Raw genomic sequence first — 26,316 nt, 5'->3', positions numbered from 1 at the left:
GCACTAACATAAAATTATTCCATTTGTAAAAGGAAATTTTTTTTGAGTGTATATTAAGGGCAATCCACTAATCGATACACTTATCTTCAGCTCCACTATTGTTCATGCTGCCTTTTAACGAAACATGTCTCATCTGTGCTTTTCCAACTTGGAAAGTCAAAACATCTGTGGTGCAAAGGAACATCGATCCAGTGGAGCTTTAATGGTGAAAATCATACACAAAAATATTGTTCGCGTTTAACACGCACACAGATAATCACGCTACGTTCTGGCCACAGGGAGGCGCGGAAGGGCAGCGTGGGAAGTGTGTTATGACAGGACTCTACGTTTGATTGGTCGGTTGTGCGTAAAAGACCCGGTTCCTCTTGAAACTGCAGTCAGGTTCGGTACAGCCTAATAGTCTCCTGCAGCTGTGTGTTTTGGGCAGCTGGACGTGTGAGGTTCATTTTTTAAACTGGGGCTCAAATTTAGATTTAATGAAAAACACTAACTGCGTTCTTTACTGCGCGTAAAGAGATAAGAGCTCCACATCATGCCCAGCAATGTGTTGGTGAAAAACCTGGAGGACCTGTGCCTAGACTCGGGTTATGTGGCGGTGGAAAACTTTCCGTCACTCAGCTTGTCCTCTTCGGGCAGGTCGAGGGACTCACAGCCACATACGAGCACGCTTCACCGGGGTCCCTGGTGGCAGCATACCGGCTCCTTGTACAGCGGAAACGGCAGCTGGGAGACGGTGAGCACGCTGCCGGAGGACGCGGGGGACATCCTAGCCAAGTGTCCCTTGTTGCCCGAGTTGGAGGAGTATCCCTGGACCGAGCAGGAGCTGCTGGAAGTTGTGCGTAAAGTGTCTGGCTCGAATGCGTCATTCACTAGGGAGGCAGTCCAGCGGCTGTCTGTCCTGCTCCGGAGAGCTTTGGTGCGGATCTCCCGGGAGGCGCAGCGGCTGAGTGAGCTACACAGGCGGTGCACACGGCTGGAGGTCCAGAGTGCAGTGAGGCTGGTGTTGAGCTGGGGTCTCGCCGAGAAATGTATCTCATCTGCTGTGAAGGCTGTGTCCCTGTACTGCATGAACTCCGGGAACACTGCGCGTCAGCGCAGCAAGTCCTCGCGCTGCGGGCTCACGCTGTCCGTGGGACGATTCTTTAGGTGGATGGTGGAAACGCGCGTGTCGATTCGCATACACGAGTACGCTGCCGTATGCCTGGCAGCCTGCGTGGAACGTTTGGTGGAAGAAGTGGCAGGACGTGGGCTGCAGGCGGCGAGGCTGACCGCGGAAGAGGAAAGAGGGCAGGTCGAAGGGGTCATTTGCAGCCCAGTGACCGCGGAGATGCTGGATGCAGTTGTGGACAACGACGCAGAGCTGTGGGGGCTGCTGCAGGTCTACGAACATCTCATATCTGGCAAAAATGCCAATGGTGAGTTCAACCACCTCATTTGTAACTCCGAGCAAATGCATTTAATAAACCAAAGGCACTGAAACATCAAGGCTTTTTTTTTTTTCATGATTCTGCTTCCAGTCTCCACGGAGTAAGGATTCACCATGTTTTATATTATTTTCAATGAATTATAGAGATGTTTTTAAATTCACACAAAATAAACAAACATTAAAATTTGCGCATAAATAATTTATCATATGTAATGGAATAGTTCTTTTATAGCGCTTTTCTATTCACAGTTTATACAACACACTCATTCCTACAAGGACCTTTTTCCTACTTCAGAGTGCTTGCAGACTGGAGCAGCCAGGGATCAAACCAAATTACAAAGGTTTTATAATTACATGTTTTGTGGGCTTTTTTTTCTCACCTGTCAAAACCCTTATGTCAGATGCATGGAGACCCTTCACAGGCTAGAAATGATAGAATAGAAAAAACATCACCAGAAAAACAGGACATCATCTGGACAGCTTCAAAAAAGACTGGCAGGCCATTGTTGCTGCTTGTTTTCCCTTTGTCCTCATGTTTCTCTTTCAGACACGATCAAGCAAATAAGAAGCAAGAGAACAAAAATACTACACTCTTAGTGCTTTAAAATAACTGTCAGGTTTTTGATGTTTACAACCTGACATTAACTTTTTTTGTTTTTTCATTTTTATTATAATTCTGTTCCTCTGGATACAAATAAGTAGAAACAGTTTTTTAGTAGAACTAATTTTGTTTTCTCAATGTCATCCAGTCACAGTGAAATAATGTTCCTTTGACCTTTGTGCATTTAGTGCATATGTCTGATATTATAGCAGTAAATACTATAACACTATGACCAGTGTAGTGTGTTAGTCTGAGGCCTGTTCTTCACATAAAAAGAAGAGAGAGAAAAATGAAGAGGTCTGGATCAAAGCCCACCAGCTTTTTAAAAATTTTAATCATCTGAAAATCTTCCCCTGCAGTTAAATGCAGTACTTGCATGTGTAGAATATAAAATCCTGCCACAGTGCATCTGTGACTGAGAGTTTTGACATGGGTCTTTACAGACTGACCTCACTTCAGAGAAAAAATCAGGACTTCCTACTTGGTCCTCTGTTAAACTGAGCAGTATTACAGATTAGAGTTAATGATGACATTAAATTGCTCAGAGAACTCTCCAGAGTCCAGATAATTAAAAACCGGAACCTTAAAAAGTCTCCCAACACTATGGAGAGGGCAATTAGAAAATCCTTCAGACAGGAAACAGGCATTTTGGGCAATAACACACTGAAGTAGACTTGGAGGGGAAAAGGCAACTTGAACACCATGTTTTCATTTAAAAAATCATATCTATCTATCTATCTATCTATCTATCTATCTATCTATCTATCTATCTATCTATCTATCTATCTATCTATCTATCTATCTATCTATCTATCTATCTATCTCTCTATCTATCGGGAAATGTGGCTTTGAAGATTTTTTTTAAGTTCATGTTCACCTTATATCGTGCAATCCTTTTCAAATGCTACTTTACACAACAGCTAAGATCAAATACTTTATTGATTTTATTTAAATACCTTAAAATTAAAATATTTTTCAAGAAGTACCTGGCCAAAAAAGTATACCATTCAAGGTTACAAAAATTTTAATGAAATAACATGAACAGACAAAAATAAAGTAAAATAAAACAAAGAAGTAACATATTAGTAATATAATATGAAATACAAAGTCCAGGGAGAGTAATCACACTTTTCAGTTCTAGAATTCTTCATAAGCGCTTCAAACTCTCCCGAGAAGACAAAAACACTGAGGTTTAGTGTGTTCTGAAAGTCGTTCTGTGACCATGGTGCAAAATTAGAGATAGCTGTTCACCACAAGTGTCCCTGCTCTGACTGTGCTTTTAAGCGTGGGAGCAGACCTGTGTGGACAGTGGGCAACTGAATAAGTGTTGCAGAATGCAGTTTGCATCAACCAGCAGCGACAAGCCAGTCTTATCGCACAAAATTGTCAGTAGATTCTTTCCTTCATGACTTTGAAGGTCAGAACTTTATTGTATTCCTGAGCAGTCTCTGCAGCAGGGCAGGCCCCGTTGTCCTGCTGCAGAGGCTGCTGCTGATGGGGAATGCTGTTGCCATCAGGAGGTGTGCTTGGCCTGCAGCTGCTTTTGGGTGGGAGGTATATGTCAAAGCAACATCCACATGAATACATGAAAACATTGTATTGTGAAGAGGTAAATGCTGACAAAGTTATTTGCTTTGCCTGTCACTGGTTTGAATCTGGTGGCTGAGTGCTGTAGGATAGACTCTGAGCTAGAAGATAGAAGTTGGACTCAGAACTGAAAAATTTGTTGTTGTCAGTTTGCTTGAAGGTGTAGTTAGCTCATCAGATGATACAGTGCTGCCTCTAAAGTTCTTGTTTTGCTTGTGTTCAAAAGGTTTACAGTATATAAATGGAAAATGGAAAACAAAGAGCAGGTTTATGGGTATCTTTCGTCTGCATATCAATGTCAGAACCATGGTCCTACTGCTGCTATCAGTAGGGATGGTGCTTTTCCATCCATCTAAGTTGATTTGCCAAGTTTGAACTCTGAGTCCTGACTTACTGGATATAAGCTGAGAGCCACTTTCCTCTTTTAGCCAAAAAGTTTGAAAACGGTGTTCTATTGCCATAGTCTGCATATCCATCGTTCTGCACAGTGCACCTCAGTCATCCAGGAGAAGCAACAGAAACCAAAGAAAGAACCACTGTGTCATGAAATATAAAGCTGCTGAATTTAAATTACCATCCAAACTCGCACAGGTCATAACATAAACAAGGTAAACAGCCCCACACAAAGAGGCTCCATATTTCTCTGCCCGCTACATACATACATACATATAGGCTTGAACCCTCCCATGAGAATGAACAGGGAAAACTGGGTGAAGTAAATGAGTGTGTGTTGTTAGCCTCTGATCTACACATGCACAGCACAAAGGAGCTCTCTTTCTCACTCGGGCGTCAGACCATGAGGTTCACGGCCCCCAGTGCCGGACTAAACAAACAGCCAGGTCAGGCAGGAAAGGCACATGCGCACACACAAACACACCTACACACACACTCACACACACAAAGTTACATCTAATTTTTATAAGAATACTATTTGAGGTCAAAACAGCCAAACTGTTCTTCCTGACCTGATTTAAAAAAGACAGACTTTGTAATATCATTATATTCCTACAGTAAAATACACCAGAAACCGGATTTACACTAATGCTACACCTGACTGTCAGATCACGTTAAAGCAGCCTTATTTTTTTATTTTTTTTGTCATTCCTTTATAAAATCTATATTAAAAAAAAGATCTTTAAATTATGTCCATTTCATTTTATCCAACAGTAACTAAAAGCAATAATTAATTCTGATGGGACCCATCTTGAAACACCTCGGGATATTTATTTGGGCAGTTATTTTGAAGCATTATCTAAATTAACTGGTGAATACTTGAAGTTTGGTAAATTTGTCCCAAAATATATTTTTTAAAAGTTATACTTCTCCCACCATGTTTGCTGTTACAGAATTCTCCCATACTGTAGATCTCAGTTCAGGATTCTTTACCTCTCGTGTCTCTGTCATCTATGTGTCTCTGCTTCATGCTCCTTCCTGCCAAACACTAGAAATCTTTGCACAAGTGTGGCTTGCTGGTCTATAGGTGGATGCCTGCCATTAATTGCGGGGGAAAATGCAGTTTTCTTTTCTTTGGCTGCTGCTTCTAGTGTGTGTGTGTGTGTGTGTGTGTGTGTGATATTTGCAGTGGTCAGTCTGTCAGCTTTGCACTAGTCCTCACACTAAAGAGGAAGTGGACGCAGAGGAAGTATCTGGAAAAAGTATCTGGCTGACCCCAGATCAGATTACATAGAGTAATCCAACATTCATTGTGCTACCAAACATCACTTCATGTCTCCATCTGACCTTTATGTGAACCTATAAAACAGAAGGAAAAAGTGGTTTTCATGCTTTGGCTGAGGTGTATTCGCCTGCTAATACAACCCAATCTGTGATCTCCACCCCAGAGAGTGAAGGAAGTCTCCAGCGAGACCATTTGATGGTAGAACAACTGCATCAGAGTAATCAGATTTTGATGACATTGCACGGCTCTGTCCCAACCAGCTTTAATCAAACAGCAAATGTCTTTGTGACAGGAGGCCTGTTTGGATGTTGGAGCTCTGTTCTGCTGTTAACGGCACCTCATCGCTGCTGATTCCTGGCTCTGTGTTCACATCACTAAAGCCCTGAGCCAACAGAGTCCATACGTAGTGGCTCCAGACATGCGGCCTGCAGCTTTTAACCAGATTACACTATGAAAACAGCATCTTGCCACCAATTCTGCCTGCATGTTTGACATTACACTGAGAGGAGGCTTTATTTAATCCCACACAAGTTAGCACTGGTTAAATGTTAAACTCAGTTTGTTATCCTTTGTTTCTGCAGCTTCTTTATTGTTATGGTCATGTTGTTCTTAGTGGCTCCACGTGAAGCAGAGATCATAGGAATATTATCACAAATGCCCAGGCACTGATTGTTTGTACTGTAAGTTAACTTTTTCAGGTTCTTTGATTTTATGTCCACTTTTCATGCCTGAGTTTTCCCTGGCTTGACCCGTGGGGCTCTGGCTGACCATCTACACTTGAAAGGCAGGGCCACATTATCTAAACTTAAAAACACTTAAAGATTGCTTATTGCGCTGCGTTGCTTTGTAAACTGCATTTCACACTCTATATTTGCTTCAGTTTTCTATTAACAGAGTTGCAGATGTAGGAAATAGTATTTTACCATCAGGCTTCCAATCATTCTGCTCCAGACTCAGCATACAATTCTCAGTAGCTTCACATCTTTATCTCCTAGTCATCTTTCTAAGCTGGTTGATAGTATGAATACTACAACATGTCCTTTCATGCATCTGTGTTATCAATAATTAACTACTCACTGATTTCAGGACAGGGTACGGATACCTTTACAAAAGCTGTTATTGACCCTCTGTTTAAAAAATAATAAACGTAATCTAGATCCATCAGTGTTTAGCAGTTTACACCCATCTCAAAACTCCCTTTTATTGTGAAAATCTTAGAAAAGATAGTTGCACAGCAGCTGTTAGACTGTCTGGGGGAATTTCAACATCCTTGATCAGTTTCACTCTGGCATCCATAGAGGTCACTCTACTGAGTCTGCTCTCCTCAGGCCCCGTTTACACGAGAGCGTTTTCAGTGGAAACTGTCATTTTGCCATTTTTATTTTTGAAAAGTAGTGCGTTCAGATTAGACAGTTTGCAGCAGAAATAGTTAAAGACTTATGCATGCTTATTGCTTTTCAGTTATTTTGTGTGTAAATGTTCCATCATGTCCCTTTCTGTTTTGGGAAATGCATAATCTTTAACCTCCAACCTTCTCACACACACACACACACACACACACACACACATGCACACACACACACACACACACACACACACACACCTCTCTGTGTTTTTGCTGTCCTAACCAAACACTTGCAGCATTGTACCACGCGGCAGAAAAGAGCTGTTGTTTTCAGGCCTGGTGACTGTGTCTCTCTCTCCATTTGGGACAGACACATACAGTACACCCAGTCTTTCTCCAAGAGAGTGTGGTTGCAGACTTGGGGGTCATTAACCACTGTTTTTATTGAGCCGCAGGTACACACAAAGAGGGAGTCAAAGGAAATGGCTTAATCACTCATGATTCTGGATGTAAGCAGGGCAGTGTTGGAAACACTTTAGGGGGGTTAATACTACACAGGTAGGTATTAGAAAACAGTGATTTGTGCTTTGTCCACTGCAGACTGGTCTCCTGTTGTGTACCTATGAATAAATGCTTGTTCACCCAGTCGCCTGTCTGGTAATCAGCAGGGTAATCAGCGTCAATTATCAGCCAAACTAGCTAGTTTTTAACCAAAGATATCTTTCTTCCAGGCGAGACCTGGTTTTAGAAAGCAGAGATGTGTTTTCAAGAGCAGTGGAATGAATCCATTCAGGATGATTAACATTTAGTTGCCGTACTTATATCCCAAAGGTGTTGGATGAGGTTTAGGTCAGTACAGTTCTTACTGAACTGTGAAATGAAGCTAGTTTTGAGCCTGTTGCCTAATACATTTAGTCTATTATTCTGCAAAGGAAGATTTTCTTTGACATTATTCTGTTCTAGATTAGTTCACAGTTCTGGGTCATTTACTCCATCACAACTTCCATTGACTTTTACCTGAGTAGCCACCCTAACATAGTCTAAGATCCTCTGATCTTAAAACTAGGAACTGGTTTTCTTCTAGATGATAATGAGCTGTCTAGGCTCAGAGGCTCCAACTCAGCCCCACCTCCTCCATACTTAATCTTTGAAACAGTTTTCTGAATGCTCTACGGCATGCATTTAACCTTAGCTTAATCAGTTGGCCAAATGTTTTCCACGTTGCACGATAGTTAAGGTTTCTGTCATGTGAACACTTCCTTGTGGAGACCCACCATGGACATCAGTCAGCTTCAGTGATTTTACTAGCGTTGATTTATTTTTTTTTAACTTTGATTCAGTTCTATTTTATTTATGTCTCACTAGTTCACAACAAGGGTGGTGCAGTGGTTAGCACATTCTGTGTGGTGTTTGCATGGGTTCTCTCTGGGTTCTCTGGCTTTCTCCCACAGTCCAAAGATATACAATTAGTGGGATTAGGTTAATTGGTGATTCTAAATTGCTCATATGTGTGAATGGTTGTCTGTCTCTCTGTGACACACTGGTGACCTGTCCAGGGTGTGCCCTGCCTGTCACCTCATGGCAGCTGGGATAGGCGCCAGCAACCCTGTAAAGGATAAGTGGGAGAAAATGGATGGGTAGTTCATAACAACAGTCATCTCAAGGCTAAAGTCCTGACCATGAAATCTGCTGGATTTAGGTTAGGTTTTGAAAACATGGTTATATAATAAGAATGGTAGCTTACTTGAAAAGTCAGCACCTGTAAACCCTGTTCCAGTGGTTCTTAACCACTCAGGAATTACAACCACCAACCCTCCACCATCACTACCTGTCCTCACTTTGTCTGTATGGTTGTGTTCATTTTTCCACACATGATCAGTGTGAATTGCCACAGCTGGATTTGTGTTCCATTGGGCTTTCGTTTTTGGAGCTCAGTGATACGGTTTCCCATTGTGTGAAAGATCAGGAGTCAGCACATCCCAGATTGAAAGGCATACAATGGACAGGAATCTATGTGTGTGTATATCTGTATGGGCTTTGTAAATGTGGCTGTGTCTCACATCACACGTACAGAAGATGGCCTCTGTGGTTTGTCTTGTGGATAACATGAGAAAGCTTTTGAACTGCAGTGTGTCCAATCAAAGCATCCATGATGTTCACTGTACTCTTTTTAAGATATGTTTTATAATGCTACAATGCTCAGCATTTTAATACAGTTGCTGTTGGACTCCAGTAGTGAGTTTAATACTGGAAAAAGCTGTTTGAACATAGAACCTTCACAAACAACATACATGGGCCAGAATGATGAACCAAACCTACTGCTAGACGTTGTCAGCTTCGTTTATGCAGGTGGTTTGGCTAAAAAATGTGTCACATAAATGCTTAATGTTATTTGTGTTTGTAGGCGAGCTGTCACTCCCAGCCCAAATCAGCCCATACACAAAGATTCCAAAGGAGTCGAAGGAGAGCAAGGAAGATGCCTACATTCAGCTGGAGCTGCGGATGCTGGAGCTGCGGATGCTGGAGCAGGCGCTGCTCGCCACGTGCGTTGGCAGCATTGCAGAGCTCAGTAAGTATGTGTGTTGATATTCAGCACAGTCGGCTCCTGTGTCTTGTGTGTTTGTTTAAACTGTGACTGAAGCTGGGCTTCTGGGACACATCATTAGTCCCTGCCAGCTCCCACTCAGTTACATAACAACCTGTGGCTTGTATCCAGAAAACAAGAGCACTTTCACACCCTGCAGGCTGCCGTACCTCATTATCTCAGCTCCCATTACAGAAAGATTCGTGCCTGTTTATGGACCTTCTGAAGGCATGTTTAAAGCAACACGTTCTGTATAGTTAACTAAAAATCACATTTTTACAGCTTTCACATTTTTCAGGTCTTACATTTACAATATTATTTCTAAGAATATTTTTATAAATAAAATATTACTATTTATACTTTTTTTTTGTTTTAGCTTTTATGGCTAGGTTTGTCAAAGTGAGGTCCATGGGCAGAAGAATGCATCCACAGTTTGTGCCATGTTATGATGTGGGATTGCACAACCAAAACCAAAGGAGCAAACCTTTCTAAAAATTTTGAAGTCTGAAGTCTTTCCATGCTGCTTCTTTGTTAATTACAAACTGGTTTTGTGTCTAAAGCAGTTTTTTTTTGTAATGTTTTGTTAGTTTGTAATGTTTTGTTTATTTGATTTTGATATTTATTTTTTTTAAATATATAAGTAATCTTTTCTTAATCTGTTTTCTGCTGCTTATCCAGGTCAGATTTAAAGATTAAGTAATGCTAATATACAGATCCACTGTGACCCACTAGAGGAACAAATAATAAAAATGAAATTGTAAATTTATGTACTTGGTAAATAATCTCAGCCTTATCATTGCTGCTGTTTTTTTTTATTGTTTTCTTTTGTACTTTGTCTACAAAATGGACATAAATGTAAATACATATTAAATTATATAAACTTTATTACATTTTTTACTTAAGTGATGAACCTGCGGTGGCGGTTCCTGTCTTTCTGCAGGTGATCTGGTGTCTCGAGCGATGCACCACATGCAGCGCCTGCGAAGCTCGAGCCCCTCCATCAGCCACACCTACTCAGCCAATCAGCTGCCAGTATCATGGGCTCCAGATGCCCTCCACACACTCTACTACTTCCTGTCCAGCCCACAAATTGAATCACTAGAGAATCCAAACTTTGAGCCTCCGATCATGATGCTGAGCAGAGAGAGGTGTGTGTGTGTCTGTGTCTGTGTGTGAGTGTGTGTCCGTGTGTGTGTGTGTTATCCAACTGTCTTTGGCCTCCTGTATACTGATGTATCTTAATCTTTATTCAGGCCATTCCTGCTCCTCCCTCCTCTCATGGAGTGGATTCGTGTTGCTGTGGTGCACGCTGAACATCACCGTAGCCTATTGGTTGTTAGTGATGATGTCAGACAGGCAGCCAGACAACTCCTCCCAGGATTAGACTGTGAGCCCAGACAGCTGAGGTAAGACGCCAATGAATAAAATCAATGATTATGTATACTGTCAAAGTAGGGGTTGATGGATTACCAGCCTGGATTATTAGCGTAATATTCAACATTTTTATTGGCACTCTAAGACTCCAAGACCTAGATAGTTGAGATGCTAACCCCTACCACTCCCACACACTTTTTTAATCAAATAAATCAAATCAAGGAAATACAGTCTCATGGATCCTTTCAGAAATGGTGGATGAGTCTGCATTTCCATCTTTGTCACTGTGCAGGCCAGAGTGCTGTGTCCAGTCATTTAAATGCCTGGATGCAGAAGCTGCTTCAGCTAAATTCCAGTTGGATTTGGGATTCAGGATGCTCTCATGTGGCCGAGCAGACCTGGTTCATCATGCCACTCGGCTTCTAGGACCTGAAGGTGTCAACACTATAGACAATCAGGTGAGGGCTGTTTGTTCACAGTTATTGTTGCCTCATGGAAGAAATCTATAGATTCATTAATTTCCCTGGAATGTATTTTACAAACTGCCTGAAGACTCCACTCAGCTTCTCTGCTACATGTGTTGAAAGTATTATAAATAATGGAGTCAGAACAGCTCTGCTGGAAAAACTATGTGATAACAAGCACTTTATCTCAACTGGGATACCTCTGTTAACACATAGTGTATAAAATATATCTTCTGAAAGTGCATTTTCTTGCTTAAAGCATGGATTTTGACAGGGTAGTATCTGACATCATCTGTGATGTACAAGTTGTATATCTGAAATACAAATGACTATGATTTTTCTTGCTAGCTGTTGGATTTATGCTAAATTATTCTGCAGTAAATATGAAAAGTTAATAAACACTAAGCAACTCCACAAAATGTGATTTCAATGCCTGAAAATGACACTGTTAACTATTTTACACTGGCATGATTATTTGATGGTCTCTTCCCTTCCACTATGTAGCCAACATGGTGGCCACTGAAAGTAAAAGGTGTGCAACATTTCACACAAGCAGTATATAAAAGATGGATGTAGCTTCTATTAAATTCAATTCAGTTGCCAGTCGCTTTTTGGGAAAAAAAAATCTAGCAACAAAGTTGCTAAGTTGGCAAAACTGCAATGCTGTTGCTTCCTGCATGATTTACGGGTAAAGTGGTGAGGGAGAGAGGCAGGGCAGTGTGAAGTTGTGCAGAGACAAACTAGGAGAAGAGAAAGGTGAACTGGTGGCTCTACATGAATGATTGTAATGCCACATAGACTATATCAATATAAACGATATTGTCTCATCTTATATTGCGTATGAAAATATATCAATATTTCTTAAAAACTCGATATATCGCCCAGCCCTACTATCCATGATGTTACTGATGCGTCGCTTCCTGAAGTCACAATCCAGAGAGGTGGGCCAAAGGCCACAGACCGTGCACGCATTAATCGCATGTTAACTAAAAGGAGGTGCTAAAAGGAATTTGCATTAACGCATTATTATCGTGTTAACTTTGACAGCCTCAGTTAGTTTCAAGTTTTATTGAACACAAAATTTTGTAAATTACAATCCCTGTAAGATTCTGACATTTAAAAAAGAATAAAAAATTATAAAGATTGGTACATCTGATCGAGTTTCATAACACCAAGGTGGAAACAGCTAAAATGCTCACAACAGACTTCACAACAGGACTAACCAGTGGGTGATAGCATGTTGGCAATGTCTTTTTTTAATATACAGTCTATGGTCTATGAATGCAAATATGTTTCAGGTGGCAATCAAAATTATCTCAAGTATCTTTCCTGCATTATGTACAGCATAACATGCAGATAGAGTTTTATCTATGATCTGCTATCAGCCAACCAATGTGTTGGTTGGGCTCTAGTTATTGCTTCAGACTGTACGAATTTAAAAATGTAAATAGTTATTTTGTTCACAAATAATTAGATACAATTGTATTTTTTTCATTGTGCAAAATCTTAAAAAAATTTTAAATCTTAAATACAATTACTCCAGTGGATATAATTCTATCCCTCTCTTAACTGATGTTTTTCTCCTTTGTAATATCTACTATCTACATTGCGTCCACAAGTAAGAAGAAAAGAAATAAGTGTATATTATATTATATTGTGCGTTCCCACAGGGGATGACTCCTGTAATGTATGCCTCAGCAGCAGGAGATGAAGCCCTAGTGCAGGTGCTCATTGAAGCTGGAGCTAACCTGGATCTGCAGGTAGAAAATACTGTAACTCTGAGGGTGTAGGTAAAATCACAGCACACAGTAGCTTGTTGTAAAGTGTGTGTGTGTGTGTGTGTGTGTGTGTGTGTGTGTGTGTGTGCGTGTGTGTTTGTTTGTTCAGGTTCCAGGCAGCTCTGCCAAACACCCATCTGTTTACCCAGGCAGTCGGCACTGGGTGGCCTTGACATTTGCTGTGCTTCACAGTCACCTGTCCGTGGCTCAGGTGAGTGCTTCAAACAAACTCTGTCAGCAGAAGGACATTTCACTGGACTTGATCCATGTCTAGAAAATTCTGGCACAGCCAAGCTGAGATTTCAGAAGGAAAACAGCTATAAGAGTTATTCAGCAGCAAAGAAAGAAACAGAGCTTGCTTCATGTTTAAGGATTGGTTCTATATTTTACTTTCTTTTCTCCATGATATGAGGCTCATTTTCACGTAGCAGAAACCTTTGGATTTATTCCTTTCTTGGGAAAACCATGAAGCTATTTTTTAAACGTTATGTTACTAATGTAACTGTGGCCCGAATGAATAAGAATCGCACAGTGTTGTGTTTTTCATTCTGACAGCTGCTTTTGGAGGCCGGAGCAGATGTGGAGGGTGGAGCACTGCTGGACGATCAGGAGAGCTCAGCTGAGACGCCACTACAGTTAGCTGCTGCTGCAGGTGTCCTGCAGTGTGTGTGATCAGCCCCTCACTCTGAAATAACCTGACAAACATGAGCCACAAACTGAACTGCAGCTTTATCAAATCTGACCTCTTTGATTAAAAAAAAAAAATTCTTAATAAGAATACATTACCGCTAAAGCTGATGTGGTTGCATTATAATAGCTATAAAACGACTTGTCTTAGTGGATCTTTTAGGAGACTAGATGATGGCAAGATTGTGTACTGATAGTGCAGCTAGTTTTTGTTCTACAAGGGGCTTCAAGGGCAGACGTGTGTGTGTGTGTGTGTGTGTGTGTGTGTGTGTGTGTGTGTGTGTGTGTGTGTGTGTGTGTGTGTGTGTGTGTGTGTGTGTGTGTGTGTGTGTCCATGCATGTATTTGTTATGACTGTCTCTTTTGGATGGCTCCACCAACACAACATCTGATCTTCCCAGGTTACTACGACATGGTTAGCCTGCTGCTCGCTCATGGAGCAGACCCTTTACTCAAAGTCCATCATGGGAATTCACCTCTGTATGAAGACATGAACTGCTTCAGCTATGCGGCAGCACACGGACACAGGTGAGACTTTAAATCAGCAATTACATACTTTCTAGTTCTTGTTTTACCTTGGCCCTTTACACATGTATGATTCATAGTAACATATTTGCATTTTTTCATCTGCAGAAACATCCTTAGGAGGCTGCTGCAGCAGCTGCAGCACAAGAAGGAGGACATCCTCTCTCTGGAAGAGATCCTAGCTGAAGGAGTGGAGGAGGAGCAAGTAAAAACTCCAACACTGCCTCCAGCTACTGACTCTCCAAGCATTGTTCCAAGATTGTGTAAGGCCAGAGTGAAGGGTCTGCAGCAGGCAGCCTACTACAGTGCTGAGCATGGCTACCTGGATGTCACCATGGAGCTGAGAGAAATGGGTAAGCATAGTTTATACATTAGAGAAACCAGGAAACTTTGTGGTACTTGCAATCACTGAAGCTTGCTGATTTCTTTGATTTTGATGAGTAGTGATCCAGTGAGCAGTGGGTTAAACGCAGAGTAGTTTAACAGCATGTTGTGGTGTCTGCTTCTGTCTCGAAGACCTCAAACATGCTCCACTGTTCAATCTCACTGATCTCTCAAGGTGTTCCCTGGAGGCTGCACATCTGGTTAGAATCTCTGCACAGAGCCCAACAGCTGTGCAGGGACGATGTCATCATATCCCTCCTCACAGAGTTTCCCTCCATCAGGATGGAGGACTACAGCCCCGATCTGCTTTCCACAGGCATCCCGCTCATGTTCAGCATGTCGAAGACCAGCAAGGTACAGCTCAACACCTCTGCATCGCTATCTGTGGATTTTTCCGGTATGACGAGCACTGTCTGTGTTAATCTTTCAGAAAATTTTCTTTCCACAGTTTCAACTTCATCTGCATTTTTTAAAAAAGCTCCTGAAAGGTTTGAGGCTCAGCTGCTAAACATAAGAAATGGAAGTGTTATCTCTGTTAAAATGATTATTGCTGAAATATTACGGTTATGCATTGTGGATGTTTTTAGTTTATAATATGTGCCACAGTCTTTAAGAAAAACTGACCAAAGGCAAACAGAAGATTGATGAAAGGTTAAGCGTAAAGCTTTCCTTTATGATAAAGCTAATAGTCACGGCTGGATCAGGTGACCCTGAACCCTCCCTTAGTTACGCTGCAATAGGCCTGGGGCTACTGAGTATTTCTTTTTCATTCACCTCTTTTTACTCTGTTTATACCCCACTCTGCATTTAATCATTAGTTATTATTAATCTCTGGCTCTCTTCCACTCAATGTCTTTTGTCCTGTTTCTCTTTCTCTGCCCTCAGCCCAAACCGGTCGCAGCAGATGACTGCCCCTTCCTGAGCCTGGTTCTGCCAGAACCTATAACTATATAAGCTATATGAGCCCTTTAACAGGATTCTTCCTGTTAAAAGGGAGTTTTTCCCTTTGCACTGTCACCAAGTGCTTTCTCATAGGGGGTCGTTTTGATTGTTGTGTTTTCTCTGTAATTATTGTAGGGTCTATTGTAGGGTTTTTTTTTTTTTGCATTTTTGGCCACAGCGACTTTTGTTAGCAGTGGAGAGAGACAGGAAATGGGGGAAACATACAGGGGAAGACACGCGGGCTAATTGGCGACAGGCCGGGACGCGAACCCGCGCCGCCCGCACCGCAACGCGGCATATGTATGTGGTCGCTGGCTTCAACACTAAGCCACCCTGGCGCCCGGGTCTTTACCTTACAATATAAAGTGCCTTGAAGCGACTGTTTGCTGTGATTTGGCGTTATATGAATTGAATTGAATAGCACTGGGGAAACAGTGATGTGTGCTACTTACTGTGCTGTGGTTAGTGCTACAGTGATCTCTGTTTTTCCTCTGTAGGACTACATGGTAACAAAGCGGCTGGCGATGGTCTTTTCTCACTGCTACGGCTCCTCTCCTGTTCCTCCAGTCCCACTTATAGACATCACTCTGTCCACACAGCTGGGTAACACTTCACTGCAGCCAGTGTTAGAGTTTAACACACTACATTTTACCAACACATGAAGGGTTACATGCTTGTTTCTGTGTTCAGATATTCATTTCCTGAACAATGACGAGATGTCAGATGTGACATTCATGGTGGAGAGGCGCCCATTCTTTGCACATCGGGTGCTGCTGATGTCTGCATCAGAAAGGTTCATTTCTCTTCTTTGACTGACATTAGCTGCCTATTGTTAGTAACTGATGAGGTTCTATAGTCCAAATGGCTTTTTGTTGTTGTCATTGTTGTGTAGTTTTACTTGTTCTGTTGGATGTTCTGTTTTGAATACATGTCACTTTAATTAAAGAAATGTTTTGTAACTAAAAATTAACATGTAAAAGTAGCAAAACGTCAAAAAGTACGGTGCAAAAGCATATGCACACAAAGATAAAAGTATAATGCTAAAAATTGCATATTGATAATAATATAATACTACTCACAATAACAACAATAAACTGTACATTTAGAAAACAGGAAATAATTTTCAGAAACCCTTTTTTAGCTTTTAGATACCAGAATTTAAACAAATAGAAGGAATGCAATTAACATCTGTACAAATTTTAATTATACTCTTTAGACTAGTCTTACACTATATATATATATATATATATATATATATATATATATATATATATATATATATATATATATATATATATATATATATATAATAAACTCAGACATACAGTTCTGACTGTGAGCATAGAGGCCACTCACAATCAGAGGCCTCAGTTGGATTAAAGAGAGAAAACCTTAAATGTCTCAGACAGAGAATGAAGGACTCCACCTTTCCACAGTGTAAAATTATTTTGAACTGTGATTTAAGCAAAACTACCCTAGTAGATTCCAGGAATTTAAAAAAAATGCAAGAACAGAACAGTGGAGTATACTATGAAAGAAGTTCAACATAGCCAGGCTTTCTTTGCATTAGCTGACTAAATGAACTGGTAGGATGATGGTGGTTCTTTCTGCTTCGGGCTCTGTGCGAGCTCACATAAGAGAGGGCATTGAATGCATCATTTCACTCATCGTTCACACCACTCCAGTCAGAAAGTTCAAATGGAATTTGCATTGCTGTGTGAGAGAAAATCATTTGGAAATAAGACAAATACGCTCCAGTAGATTTGTTTTCTTTGCACACTGGCTGTGATCAGCTGACCTGTGCAAGAGCTGGCCTAAAGTTTGCGGATCTTTGTGGCTTTAAATTAATTCAACAAGATGTCAGCAGACAGATCAGCTTAAATTTAAATTGATGCCTGCTACCACTGATGTAACCTCACAATAACCATGAACACCACAGCCTGCCCTGAACCAGAGCTGCATTGCTGTAGGCATCACCACAGTACTGCTAACAGTTCTTAACGGTCTAGTGTTTTCAAGCAACCTTTGAATAATACGAAGTCATTATAATGTAATTTGCTGTTCGAATCTTTCAGAATATGAAAAAAAAACATAACTTCTGCAACACATGATGTATGTACAGATCCAATTTCTGATTTAAAAAAAATCCAGCCTCTGTATCCTTAGCTCTCAATCACATTGTGGCCCAAAGTTTGTGTTGTTGATATTTGTTGAGTTCTTTGAAAAATGTGAAATCACCAACTATAATATTATTGCATTTATGTTCATCTTCTGTGGTGCTACACAGACCCTTCAGCTGATGCTGCAGCTTGAACACATTATAGTCATGAGAAGGGGAAAAGGATGTATCGAGGGTGTGAGTGGGCCATAGGATGACATTATTTTCTGAGTACTAAGCAGGCATCTCCATGCTGTCAGCTGGAAGCAACACCAGGCTGCAGTAAATGTATTTAATTGCCTATCAGATTTAATGACTTATTAATTGATGGTGCTGGAATGCTGTTCTGCATCATTCCAGTCCACTTTAAGCTCTGTTAAATAAATTATTGTTAATGTTCTGAATTCATAATCGTCAGCAAGCGTGTGTTCAGGTCTGACACTCAGAGAAGGAGAGTGGAAATCTCTTTAGTTTGATCACAGTGAAATTCAGTTTATTGATGGATTCTTGGTGATAGTCTAATTCGACGTCTATAAGCTCCAATTCCAAATGTAAAAGAGACTTGGCAGCATCAAGCATAAAAACATCTTAACACCATTAACTGAATACATGCAAATTTCAGTGACAATGAGATGCAATGTGAAGACTTTTAATGACACATTTTTAAAAATGACATTTCGCTCATCAAGAAGCCCTGATTGATAACCAGCTTAACCTTTAAGAAGTAAGATTTAATGAATAAATCCTCTTAATGATGTTCTACAGGAGTTATTGAGTTTAACCATTAATGTGCATTTATTTGTTCCAGAACATGTTTATGTGGACAAATGGCTTTGTTGCTGAATGTCACTGCCTTTTCAGTGAATAAACTTTATGTACTGATCCTGACAGATTTCGCCAGTTGCTCACAGATTCCCCTGACAACATCATCCACATCAATCACATGACCTACAGCACCTTCCAGGTGGGAAATTAACTCACCATGTGTGGTTTGCTGCATATTTGACAGATATTTTGCTCATTATGCGGGTGATGATGAAGACTGTGTTTCCGTACAGATGATGATGAAGTCTCTGTACTGTGGAGGAACAGAGGGGCTGACTGTCTCTCCCTCTGAAGCCTTGAAGGTAAAGTAACTTGGCTGCAACCTGTTGTTTAGAATAAGATGTGAGTGCACAGTGACTCCAGTGTAGAAAATATTTAAGTGTTCTCCCGGTTTTCAACAATAAGTGCCCCCACTCACCTAAATAGTGCTGATCATTATGTTTCAAAAGATCGGTTAATAGGCTAAATTTTAAATCTTGAAAAAAATGATTTTATTGTATTTTATCTGAAATAATTATATAATTACAGTACTGTATATTTACAAATACATATATTTTCAAATAACTACTGGTAGATACACTAGAATATGGAGGTAACAGTTCAACTTTTTACAGGAGTGAAGAAATAATTATATTTATTAATTATAAGTAGTGCATAACTTTCAGGTAATTTAGAGGATAAAATAAAATTTCACCGTCTTACACTGTAAATACGCTGTACTTTTAAGGGCACAGGCCATATTATGTTGTGGCTTTTAGAAAGCACAAAAAGAAAGCAAAAAATTAACTAAACTCACATGTTTATTTTTTTCTTCTAAGAAGGAAAGGATGATCACAATTTTATGTGTAATATAAGAGGATGTTGAATATGATGCACACCAACATAGTGCATAATGAAAATGTATAAAAGTTCATATAATGTAAGATGGGGAAAGTTTTGGGTTTTTTTTCCCACTAAATTATCCAGACATTATACACTAATTAATATACTACTTAATATTATTTAGGCACTACTTTAAATTACTTTAAAATTATATAATGAATAAAGTTACTTGCAGTACAATTATTATTATTTATTTTAATTTTATTATTATTATTACTTAATTCCAGTATTCCTATATCAGCTAGATATAGACAGGCTCATGTCAACACACAGTCTGTGCTCTGGTACCAGTCTCCTGGAGAGGGGTTGGACTTTGTTCCAATGTGGGGTTGTCCTCTGTGAGAAGCAGTGTGCTGGGATGGGTATCCTTGTATCCCCTTATGTTGCCGCCTGTATGTCGGGAGTTCTTACCGGAGAACGAGAGGGTTTTTTCTCTGCACCTTTGGGCCAGGGTGTGGGTCCTGACTGTCGTTTGTGCTTATTTACCGAATGACAGTTGAGAGTACCCAGCCGTCTTGCAGTCGCTGGGCAGAGTGCTCAAGGATGCTCCATCTGGTGACTCCATTGTCCTATTGGGAGACTTCAACATTCATGTGGGCGATGACAGTGAGCTCTGGAAGGGCGTAACTGGGAGGGATCTGAACCAGAATGGTGTTCTGTTATTGGACTTCTGTGCAAACCAGAGTTTTTCCATGTTCTGGACATAGGGTTAAGAGAGGTACTGAGCTGTCAGCTGATCACCACCTGCTGGTGAGTTGGATCAGGTGGTAGGGGAAGATGCTGGACAGACCTGGTGCACCTAAATGCATAGTTAGGGTGCGCTGGGAATGCCTTGCAGAGGCCCCAGTCTGTGAGATCTTCAACTCCCACTTCCGGCTGAACTTTGACAGCATTTTGAGGGAGGTTGAGGACAATGAGTCCAAATAGACCATGTTCCACACTTCCATTGTTGAGGCTGCTGCACGGAGCTGTGGCTGCAAGATGGTTGGTGTCTGCTGGGGTGGTAATCCTTGAATCAGATGGTAGTCATCGGAGGTGAAGGGAGCCAAAAAGTTAAAGGAGTCCTATAGGTTAGCCTGTGGGACTTTCGTGGCAGCTGACGAGTACAGTAGACCAAGCAGAATGCAGCTCAGGTGGTGGCTGAAGCAAAAACTCAGGTGTGGCAGGAGTTTGTTGAGGCCATGCAGACTTTTGGACTGCCTCGGAGCATTTTCTGGCAAACTGTCAGGCAACTTGGAAGGGGGTGGGGTGCTGCTGACTTCACCTGAGGATGTGGTTGGGCAGTGAAAGGAATACTTCGAGGACCTCCTTAATCCCACTGACACGCCTTCTGTAGTGTAAGCAGAGTCTGGGGACGAGGGGGACAACTCGCCCATCACTGGGGATGAGACCACTGAAGCAGTGGCTTGTTGGTAGCAGGGCCCCTGGGGTGGATGAGATTCGCCCTGAGCTCCTGAAGGCTCTGGATGTTGTAGGGCTGTCTTGGTTGACAAGCTTCTGCAACATTGCATGCAGATCTGTTGGAGTGCCTTTGGATTTGCAGACCGGGGTGGTGCCCATATCTTCAAGAAGGGGGACCGGAGGGTATGCTCCAGCTATAGGGGGAATCACACTCCTCAGCCTCTCTGGGAAGGTCTACACAAGGGTTTCTGGAAAGGAGAATTCGTCCATTAGTTGAACCTCAGATTTAGGAGGAACAGTGCAGGTTTCATCCTGGTTGCTTTATCCTCTCAAGGTTATTGGCATGTGCGTGGGAATTTTCCCATCCAGTCTACATGTATTTTGTGGACTTGGAGAAGGCATTCAGCTGCATCCCTCAGGATATCCTTGGGAGTGGGGGTACAGATTCAGATTCAGAATTTCTAGGCATAGCCAAGTGGTGTAAGGTGTTCGCCTCGATGGCCTCAGAATCTCATCTCTGCTTTTTTTAGATGATGGGGTTCTGTTGGCTTCATCAGCTAGTGGCCTCCAGCGCACAGTGGAGTGGTTTGCAGCTGAGTGTGAAGCGGCGCATATGAGATTTAAGTCTGAAGCTGTGGTTCTCAGCCAGAAAAGGGTGGGGTGCCCACTCCAGGTCAGGGACAAGTTGCTGCCTGAAGTGGAGAAGTTTAAGTATCTTGGGGTTTTGTTCATGAGTGAGTGAAGAGGGGAGTGGGAGATTGACAGATGGATGGGCTGTGGCTGCAGTGATGCTGATGCTGTACTGGCCCGTTGCTATGAAGAGAGAGTGGAATGTAAAAGTGAAGCTATTGATTTACATGGATAAGTGGAAGAAAATCTGCATGTATCTGGATGCTTTAAAACATATTTGGGTTTTATAATTAAGGTAACACAGCCTGTATGTATAAACTAGCCTATCACCATGCAATAAAAATCAGCTAGTTTAGGTTTCCTACTGAAATGCATTTGTTTCAAAGTCATGTATACTGTAAATTGCTTTTTGGTGACTGTACTGTATGGTAATGCACATTTCTGCACCTGTCCAGTGTACTTTGGACAAGTGTAAACATTGTTGCAGTTATCAGACTATTACTGTGGCAGAATTATTTGCCGGTATTACATATTCACAGATCTGATTGCACAGACAAATTATACATAATGTGTATTCACCACCCATGTGTGCATAATCAGATTTGTAAACTGTGTAATTCTGTTTAATTGAGGTAATAATCCATTCAGCTGCTTGTAAACTAGACTGATGGTTTATTGAGATTCACTGTTTTGTACCTGTGTTGTAGTTGCTGCCAGTCGCCACTTTCTTCCAGCTTCGAGGTCTGCAGAGATGTTGCGAGATGACGCTGTCACAAAGTCTGACTCTGGACAATGCTGTCAGCATCTACAAGGCTGCTAAGGTACAAAGTTATTCTCATGTTTTTATCTAACTGAGGGCAGTCAGATGTCTGGTACAGAGCTTTGAATTAAAAGTACAGACTGTACAGTATATAAAAGCATAACTTTTATATACTTTTTTAATATATATATATATATATATATATATATATATATCCTGGAAGTTATGCTTTTTTTGAAAAGGACATGTACCTGTTACATTTTTTATATGTATTCTCTATAAACATTATATCTAAAATGCATTAACACAAAGAGGTGATGTCTAACCTTTTGTACTGTTAGCACCATGGAGGAGCTGAGCTCTGCAGGTTTTGTGAAGGATTCTTCCTGCAGAACATGGATGGGCTCTTGGACAAGGAGGATTTTCACCGCCTGCTGCTAGGAGGTCTCAGTCAGGAGCTGCTATGCCCAGGGTTGGGCACCTGTTCTAAACTGGACCAGGAACAGGATCTACCAGTCCTCCTGAGGGACTTGGAGGATGTACTTATACAAAGAATTTACAGCCTCCACCCTGCATGTCGAGAGTAGAAATGGTGAAAATGTGGACCGTGTTCAGCCACATTTGTATGTGTATCCGGGGATAATAGCCATACTGTATATAGTGTAGAGACAACATGTTAGTATAGAAGAAGCACAGACTCCCATATCACTGATCTGAAGTCATTTCACATTAATTAACATTCTAGTTGCAGTTTTTCCTGATTTGGTTTACTTTGACTGTTGGTCAGAAAAAATGAGAACTTCACCTTTGGCTCCAGTGAGCTGTGATGAGCAAATTGTCATTTCTTCATTTTGTCTTTCTGAGGTTTCACTTGTTCAAACTTTCCAAATAAAGAGTTTGTTAAATAAAGAGTCTGACCTTATCTCAGGATGTGTTTCCATTAGTGTTTGCTATTTTAGCCTACTTGATATAAGGTGGGGGGTGGGGTGGGGGTGTACTCATTTAAAATATAACCTCAGGCAAACATTTTCTACTCTGATTTACTGTTCAAACATATTTTACCATCTTTTTAAAATCAAAAACTGTTGCTAGCATATTTTATTAGTTAGCTAACAAATTTTAACTGAGAAAACAAAATGGTTTTCTTAAAGAACCATAACTCTGTAAAATGGTTAATTTAACCATATGCAGATAAACCACAAATCAAAGGGGAAAACTCAAAGCTTTCATACTGTATGGCACAATGAAGCTTGGATACAAACACTGAGTTGGCATTTATCGATTCTGATTTGTATTAAAATGACAAATGGAAAGACTGAGAAAGACGATTCATGGCTGATGATGGCAGAAGGTTGATCAAAGACTGCTCAGCAGCTTAGATTTTCAGTAGGAATAGAGACTAATGTGACATTTGGATAAAGATCTATGGTGTGGGAAACAGTCAGAAATCCTCGTAGACAGTAGGACTGCTGCCTCAGGATTGAATGGTCAGTGGTCTGTCAATGGGAGGGTGTTATCATTTATAAGGAGAAAAGTGTTACATCGAGTCTTTTAAATTCAATTCAGTTTAATTCTATTTATATACCGCCAAATCACAACAAACAGTCGCCTCAAGGCGCTTTGTATTGTGGGTAAAGACCCTACAATAATACAGAGAAACCCCAACAGTCAAAACGACCCCCTATGAGCAGCACTTGGCGACAGTGGGAAGGAAAAACTCCCTTTTAACAGGAAGAAACCTCCAGCAGAACCAGGCTCAGGGAGGGGCAGTCATCTGCTGCGACCGGTTGGGCTGAGGGGAGAGAAAGACATGCTGTGGAAGAGAGCCAGAGATTAATATCAATAGGAGAGATACATTTTTTGGGGTGTGGAAGAAACCGGTTACCTGAAGAATACCCCGTGTTTTCGCACACGTGGACCTAATTGACTGCTAGCTGGCTACATTCACTGAATATTTACTGTACTGAAGAGTTGGCTCTAAGCTACTTGACATATCAGTGTAACTACATTTTCTTTATAACAAAACGGCTAGTGTACACTTTATAACTGCAAACGAGGGGGTGAAGCAATTGTAACTTTTTTCTTTGCTCTCTCTTTCCTATTTAAAACTTTAGACTGAATGTGAATGCAGATCAGAATTTATTTATTTCAACTGATTGGTTTAATTGTAGGTATGATTTTAAGTCAACCAAGACTTTCTTTGGTTGGTTACAGTATTCGTAGATAGGGACCATATAACCATCATGCTTGTGGAGTAGTGTTCTATATATAAGAGAAAAAAGCTAATTAGAAAAGTCTCCCAAGTTGCCGACCAAATTTAGTTGAGAAGAGTCGACTTTTGGTTTTGATTGGTTGACTGGTTGAGGATAAACAACCCAAAGACTGTGACATGGAGTCTACAGGCAAACTTTCACAACTGACCATGGGAGACACTGAAACAACAACTCATACAGGTCTTTGTAGCACCATCATCAAAATGGTGTTCAATCCAAATAGTAAAGTTACAGAGACAATGCCAAGGCTCATTCACTAGTACTGGTAGTACTAGTACTAGTAGGTAGTAGCACCTTACAGTACGTATAGTTAATAAGGTTTATATTGTAAGGACCTTTACCTTACAATATAAGCAATACGCTTGGCTGTGGCTCAGGAAGTAGAGCAGGTGGCCTACTGATCAGAAAGTTGGTGGTTCAATCCCTGGCTGCACCATTCTGTGTGCCAAAGTATCCTTGAGCAAGATACTGAACCCTGGGTGGCTCTCTGATGCATTCATCAGAGTGTGAGTGTGTGAGAATGACAGACAGAAAACACAGGCATGTGGGTGAATGAAGACATTCACCCACTTCTACTGGAGTGCTCAAGTAGAAAAGTGCTATATAAGAACCAGTCCATTTACCATTTCCTTACAATATAAAGCACCTTGCAGCAACTGTTGTGAATTAATCATCATCAGTCCCCTAGCTATACACCAGGGGGGCAGAACAAACATCATTCTCCATCTAGTCTGGTCTTCAGGAAGACGGATGAGCACATTCTCCCATCAGGCCGGCGTTACCGCTGCCTGAGGGCTAAGACTGAAAGGTTGAAGAAGAGTTTTTACCCACAAGCCATCCGTCTGCTCAACTCTGAGCCCTAACTGGACTATTATTGCACAATGTAAATATTATAATTTATAATCTATAATTCCACGTAAAAGTGTGTATAGTATATAGAGTATAGTGTATAGTGTGAATTACTTTTTTATTTTTATTCTTCTTATTTATATGTGTGTGTATATATGGTTGCAGGTACAAAATACATTTCACTGTGCATTGTACTGTGTATAACTGTGCATGTGATGAATAAACACTATCTTAATCTCTTAATCGTAATGGAAAGGGAGTCAATCCAGGCACTTATGTCGTCTTTCTGCAGAGGGCGTCCCCTTTTGCGTGTCCCTTCAGCTTTCCCTTGGAGGATCATGTTTGTTAATGCTCCTTTGGCTGTGAATTCAATAAAGCTGTATTTTGTGGCCTGCTACTAGAGCTTTGTGCAAAGTGACAAAACATCCATCCATCCATTCACTTCTGCTTATCCTGTTCAGGGTCGCGGGGGCGACCCTGAACCTATCCCAGCTGACATAGGGCGAGAGGCAGGGTACACCCTGTACAGGTCGCCAGCCTTGTCGAGAGACAGACAACATCCACACTCACATTCTCGCTCTCATTCACACCAATGGGCAATTTAGACAAAACATTTGAAAGACAAATATTATTGCAAAGTTACAATGAAACAGTCACTGGTCACATGCCAGGTTTAGCAAACTATAAATATGAACTTCAAACTAATTTTAAAAATGGTATGGTGACTCTGACACTACCCTAAAAATGTGAATATTTTTATATACTGTACTTAAACTTGGTTTTTTGATGAAGTGTATATTGTTGTTAACTTCAGCTGCTACAGCAGCACCAAGTGTGAAAGGCAGAGATTTTAACAATAAATGTAAATCTTCTCTGGCTGCAACTGAGATATGATAAGATATGTACAACTGTAAGATTTGTAAATATTTATGTGAATAAATATTTACAAATCTTACAGTTGTACATATCTTACTTATTATATCTCAGTTGCAGCCAGAGAAGATTTGTAAATATTTATGTGAATAAACAAAAGAACAAAAACTATACAACAACTGTAAGATTCACAAACCACTCCAAAGTCAACAGATTTATTTCCTTTAGCATTGAAGTTGTTCACAGTAACATCACAAGGGAATACATTGCAAGTGGTTATCCTGCTCAGTA

At 40.9% G+C, this 26,316-nt stretch overlaps 1 protein-coding gene across 1 annotated transcript; it reads left to right on the top strand.

Moving 5' to 3' along the window:
• Nucleotides 1-381: 381 nt before the first annotated feature.
• On the top strand, nucleotides 382-22,839 carry LOC115776782 (ankyrin repeat and BTB/POZ domain-containing protein 2-like). The gene is made up of 17 exons (XM_030724554.1): nucleotides 382-1,415; nucleotides 9,042-9,206; nucleotides 10,162-10,369; nucleotides 10,475-10,627; nucleotides 10,888-11,053; nucleotides 12,730-12,819; nucleotides 12,947-13,048; nucleotides 13,393-13,489; nucleotides 13,925-14,051; nucleotides 14,157-14,401; nucleotides 14,608-14,786; nucleotides 15,872-15,977; nucleotides 16,065-16,167; nucleotides 18,424-18,496; nucleotides 18,591-18,659; nucleotides 21,978-22,091; nucleotides 22,372-22,839. Exons 1-17 carry the CDS (start codon nucleotides 533-535, stop codon nucleotides 22,615-22,617), a joined length of 3,126 nt encoding a protein of 1,041 aa, XP_030580414.1. The 5' UTR covers nucleotides 382-532; the 3' UTR covers nucleotides 22,618-22,839.
• Nucleotides 22,840-26,316: the final 3,477 nt, after the last annotated feature.

Source organism: Archocentrus centrarchus, unplaced genomic scaffold (assembly GCF_007364275.1).
Source record: "Archocentrus centrarchus isolate MPI-CPG fArcCen1 unplaced genomic scaffold, fArcCen1 scaffold_37_ctg1, whole genome shotgun sequence".
NCBI lineage: Eukaryota > Metazoa > Chordata > Actinopteri > Cichliformes > Cichlidae > Archocentrus > Archocentrus centrarchus.
This window is presented reverse-complemented; position numbering and strand designations above follow the sequence as displayed.

Bases quoted from the DNA above. Each gene is read 5' to 3' on its own strand.
- LOC115776782 (XM_030724554.1), top strand. From the start codon at position 533: ATGCCCAGCAATGTGTTGGTGAAAAACCTGGAGGACCTGTGCCTAGAC. The intron at 9,207-10,161 runs GTAAGTATGTGT...GTCTTTCTGCAG, and splicing joins TGGCAGCATTGCAGAGCTCA to GTGATCTGGTGTCTCGAGCG. The intron at 13,049-13,392 runs GTGAGTGCTTCA...TCATTCTGACAG, and splicing joins GTCACCTGTCCGTGGCTCAG to CTGCTTTTGGAGGCCGGAGC.